The sequence below is a fragment of the Cyprinodon variegatus genome, unplaced genomic scaffold, assembly GCF_000732505.1.
Source record: "Cyprinodon variegatus isolate N-32 unplaced genomic scaffold, C_variegatus-1.0 Scaffold34, whole genome shotgun sequence".
NCBI lineage: Eukaryota > Metazoa > Chordata > Actinopteri > Cyprinodontiformes > Cyprinodontidae > Cyprinodon > Cyprinodon variegatus.
Genome location: NW_015150487.1, coordinates 851,124 through 856,396, shown reverse-complemented (window position 1 = coordinate 856,396; position 5,273 = coordinate 851,124). Strand labels below are relative to the sequence as shown.

At 35.9% G+C, this 5,273-nt stretch overlaps 1 protein-coding gene across 1 annotated transcript in view; it reads right to left on the bottom strand.

The window, feature by feature from the left end:
* Positions 1–830: 830 nt before the first annotated feature.
* dctn2 (dynactin subunit 2) overlaps positions 831–5,273 on the bottom strand; it is an 18,938-nt gene continuing 14,495 nt past the window's right edge. The window contains exons 10-12 of the mRNA XM_015402602.1: positions 4,005–4,107; positions 3,193–3,284; positions 831–1,635 (exon numbers count right to left, since the gene is read on the bottom strand). Of these exons, the coding sequence (XP_015258088.1) occupies positions 1,549–1,635; positions 3,193–3,284; positions 4,005–4,107 (282 nt within the window). The 3' untranslated portion in view covers positions 831–1,548. The remainder of the gene's footprint in view (positions 1,636–3,192; positions 3,285–4,004; positions 4,108–5,273) is intronic.

Below are 5,273 nucleotides of genomic sequence, written 5' to 3'. Positions count from 1 at the left end.
TTAGATATAAAAATAAAGATTAGAATTTATCATTTTACTTCTAATTGACTAATGTAAAGCCAAAAACTTCCACCTTGAATCATCCGCTAACAAAACTCACAGGGGATGATGTCTCACCTTTTTCCCTACCGTAACCTGACCTAAAACATGAGGCAACATTTTGCTGGAATACTTTACATACGTTAAATGCCAGGAGGATTTGAGCTTGACCTCTGACACAAATGTGTCCTTTAGGAATACATGTTACAAAAAAAAAAAATATATAATAATAATTATATATATATATATATATATATATATATATATATATATTCATTCGGTTTTTGTAACAGTCTTTGTGTGAACACAACTAACCAGTACAAGCTCAGAAGAGAAATAAGGGCTTTCAGGTGTGTTAGGACAGGTTTTTAAATATTTAGAAATGGTCTATCCAGCTGACCATTTTAAATACTGATATCTGATATTTTTTAATTTCTAAAACATTTAGCTATACAGAACTATTTAATAACTAAACAAATGTTTTAAAATGGAATATGAATGGAGCTTTATGAATAAACCTCATATCTATACATTTGCTTTGTTGGCTTTTTACACACTATACTGCCACCATGTGGCCATACATTGTAGAGCAACTAGAAATGTTTTTTCTTTTCGCTCTTTATAAGGGCAATATTTTTTTCAAAGGGATTTATTTTCCCCATTTTCTTCTATGGTTTTTTAAAGTAGTCATTACTTCATCTGAGCCTAATTATAATCCCTTTATTTGAATATATATCATAACTACTTTTGACAAACTTTTTTTTTTGTCTTAGCCTAATGCTATGAAATAAATGGAGCCAGATTTATGACATCTTGATTTATTGATCAGCGTCGGTGACCACAGATGAACAGTAATGTTTTAAGCAATGAGAAAGCAGATTAAAAGTTGATCTGTTGTGTCTCGGTCATAATAATATAGTTACAAGCAACCGAGCGTGAACAAACAATAAGGTACACCGGCATATTTACAAGCTTTCCTTCCCCATCGTGCTTCTGATACAATAAAGGACAATTGGTTTTAATTTTTAAATACATTTAAGAGCTGACTTTTCCTCTTACAACCAAACTGGGATTCATTTATTTATTTATCCAAAGTTACAGTACAAATCCACTATTAGTGTAACCCCTCCCGAGAAGAAGTAGGAGAACCTTTAACATGAATAAAAAAACAAAAGGTCCAGTCTAAAACTTGATAAGCTTAACAGGAGTCTGCTGTTGCTTGGATGTTTGGAATTAAGGTTATTTTTAAATTACATCAGTTTTATTCAAGGAAGAGGAAATGAGCGTGGACGTCTGAAGAACTTTTGGTCTCCTTTTGTTTTCTTCATCTTGTCAACTTTCTAACATTCCATTTAGTGAAAAAAGGCAGAGGCTGAAGTCAAGAGCAAGAGAGGAGCGTCCAAAACCCAAAAAGGTTACACCCTAAACACTGCGGATCTGTGCTCTCTAACCAAACATTTATTGTCCATGCTCTACTCTCTCCTGGACCATTTCAAACTCGGCCACAGTTTATTTGGAAAGTTTCTTCATCCTCTGATCCAGAGCTGCGAAGTTCTCTTCAATAGCCACCAGATTTTCCTTCATTGTCTGCTGGACCTAGTGGATAAAAAACAAAACAAAAAACAGCTGTTTCAGAGGTAAAGTAGGGATTTAGAAATGTGCAAAAAAAAAAAAAAAAAAAAAAAAACTTTAAAAGTGTCGACAATGGTTCATTAATGAGAGGAAAATGATCTGTCATTTGTTTCCATTAATTTCTACAGCCTAATCCTAAGTCCAACAAAAACTCAATTCACACCTTAGTCCTAGACCCCTTACCAAAAAAACAGCAATTCCCTGTGTGGCATTAAAGCATTTTGGGCCCAAAAGGGGCCATCAGTCCCCACAACGTGCCATTTTCCCAGAAAATGGCCTCCACACATATATACGTATACATGTATAGAGAACATACATTTTAAACATTAGGTGGAGTTATATAAAAGGACAGAAAATGAAATACTAACTTAACTTCTAATCCCGCTCAACTTCTAACAAACTTAAAATGTCATCAAATGTACAAAGAATATTTCATATTTGAGACACTCAAAAAATGTTCAGCAGACCTAAAATTGCTCCACTTTTTAAATTTGATCAATTTTACAGAAATGTCTGAAACAGATTAAAACACCAGCCACACCCAAAGTATAAAACACAGAAAGCTTTCATTATCAAGTGATTTCTGTGATTTGATGCACTCTAGCAGTTTGATAAAGGGACAGTTTCAAGTTTTTTTCTCTCCCCTAAATCTGAAGAAACAAAAAGAAACAGAAAAACAAAAATCCAGCTGTTACTTATATTGCGATCTGACTGAGCAACACTGGATGTGTTTTAGCTATTCCTTAAGCCGCAACTGCTGATCTCTGCCTTTCTGCCAGAAAAAAATAAGCAAAGGAATGAGTTTTCTTGTAATCTAACCCAAGTTCACATAACTGCCTCAGAGGATGCATTAAAACCTTCCAAGCCCTAAAACCCAACCTTACCAATAAGGAAAAAGGCTCAATCATATTTATTGCTGCCTGTATGGAGGGAGAGAAGCTGAGGAAGATAAGTTCTGTTGTTTATTACTCCAATAAGCTAGATCTAGCTAGATGTTAATATGAGTTTATGTAGGATAAACAAATGCTAACCTAAGATCCCCCGGGAGAAAAGATGTTCCGTGATAAAAATAACTAAACCTAAAGCAGATGTAGATTACACTTTCTGAAATCTGGTAAACAAGCCAGTAAAGTTATGTTTATACCTCTCCTCTTATAAACATATGGTAACAAAGTATATAAACTAAATGAGAAGATCCTTAGAAAAGCCCTGAAATATCAAAAACAACCTGTGCACTAGTCTAGTCTTTGATCCCCACATTAATCCATACATTAAATAGCTGATAAGACTGATTTTATAAGAGCTTATTAAATCTTTAACATGAAAATGTTTTCTAGCAATATATTCTACCTGATCTAAAATGAAATGAGCATATCCATCATGTTTATGTTGCATTATAATTTAATATTTGTGTCTTTCACTTAAGAGAAAAACTCTCCACCAATCCAGTTCCACATCTCCAGCCATTGTTCAATAAGATTAATGCTGCTGCAGCCGATCCAGCAGCAGTAAACTTCCTACCTGTGTTAGCAGGGTGTTGTTATCTTTCAGAGAGTTGTTGATCATCTGCTGAGTCGTGTCCAAGTGAGTCAGCAGCTGGCCAAACTGCATCGCTGTAAGACACAGATGAGTGAAAAAGGACAGAGTCAAACAAAGTTTAGGATATTTATTTCCTCCTTAAAAAACAGACAAAACCGACGTGTTTGTGTGATGTGAAGTAATGAGTGTTCAAATGATTACAAATTCATATATTTGTTTTAATACTAATAAAAGGAGAATAAATGGTAGCTTTGAAATGTCTCTGCTTTTCAGTACTGGGTTCTCCAACGAGATTGTGTTGATTTAACTGTATCGCCTGTCTCAATCTCAACTGTATTTTTGTTTTCATTTTCTGCCTCACTCAAAAATTCCCTTTTGGATCACATTTTCGATATTAATCAGGAAAAAGCTGGAACTGATCAAGCTGTTTTGATCTGTGGTAACTTCCTGAACAATGAGAATCTAAAATGCTCTAGTATGGCTAATCCCATCCCTACTAACCAGTGAAAAAAAAAAAAACTTAACTATCATGGGATTCATTTCAAGGTTTTTCTACCCTGAAATAAAACACCATGGGAAAGATCCCAGTGTTATTGCTTCCAACTTATGTAAGGTTTGCCTGAAATGCAATATTATTACAACATTTGCAATATAAACCAATACTGTACTTTTATGTTTGAGGGCTTTCTTTTGCCTTGGGAAGGTGATCCTTTAGTTTAAAGACTGTAAATGTATGTAAATTAGTGCAAAGAGTGATTCTGCCAAGCAGTCAGTTGCTTTTCCTAAAGTCTTACCCTGCTCATGCAACTCCTTCACAGCAACAAGCCTCTGCACCACCTGAGGTATGGAGGTGGACACAGCGTCCCACTTCTGCACCACGTCGTACAGCTGCGACACCTGACAAGTACACAAAGAATTGTAAATAGTCAAAAACATTGTCCCATCTACAAAACCAAGCTGCTCACAGGGTCTTAAATCCAGTTGTCAGAGATGGAGAGAGAATCCCTCAAAGCTGGGGACACATCTCACCCCAACAGACTGGGTTTTATTTCATGACTGAACGACCCGAGTTCACAGTTAGCTGTCCCTGCTCAGGATGAAAGACCAAACCAACTAAAGAATGTCTGCTTTTGTTACACACAGCATAAAATAAAAGGGCTGGGGTTTTAAGATGTTAAGTGTGCCCCACAAGTAAATATATCATTTATAGTGTAAAACTAAAATTATTTTAAATGCCCATGGCGAGTTTGGAACTTAGAGGTTGTTTTGTGATATAGATGTTATTTGTAACTGACTGTATGTTTTAGTTGATTGATTAAATAAATTGGTTTGTATTTGGAAAATACTAAGTCCAATTAAAATACAATGGGAACTAGGGCTGGGTATTGTTCAAAACTTTTCGGTTCCGGTACCAATACCGATACCTTCACTTCGATACCGGTTCCTGAACGATACTTTTTTCGATACCAGTTTTATAATATCAATTCGAGAAAAAGAAAATTACACAACATAAAAAAGTACAAATCTTGAGTTTTATTTTAAGCTCTGATTTTTCCATTTACATTTTTCCTCTTACATAAAAAAAAAAAATCAGTGTCTAATATTCACTGTGGCATTGTGAGGACCTTTTTACTTAGCAGTTTTCCTTTAGAAATATTACCATGTCTGACAAACAAGCCCGTTGAATGGGATCCTATGGACAGAGCGCCGCTGGTATGTGTGGGTCTGAGCGGCTCCGACAGAAATATTGGAAGGCAGGATGAACTGACTGCACTGATTAAGTTTTCAGGTGGATTTTCCCACTTAAAAACATAATAAAACTACTTTATTCACATTGATCACAGCAAATATAGCTGCAAGACAAATAAAGGATAGAGTAGCTCCGCCCAACGCGCGTCAGACACACTTTACGACCGCGCAGCCAGAGCAGCAAAGCTTCTTCAGCCGCGCGTCAGAAGCTGGTACAAGCAGCAAAAAAGGAAGCAGCAGACGGGATTTTGCTGCTCCTGCTGCGTCCAGTTTGAAAGCAGCATTCTCCAAGAGTGTCTCGCATTATTCACTCC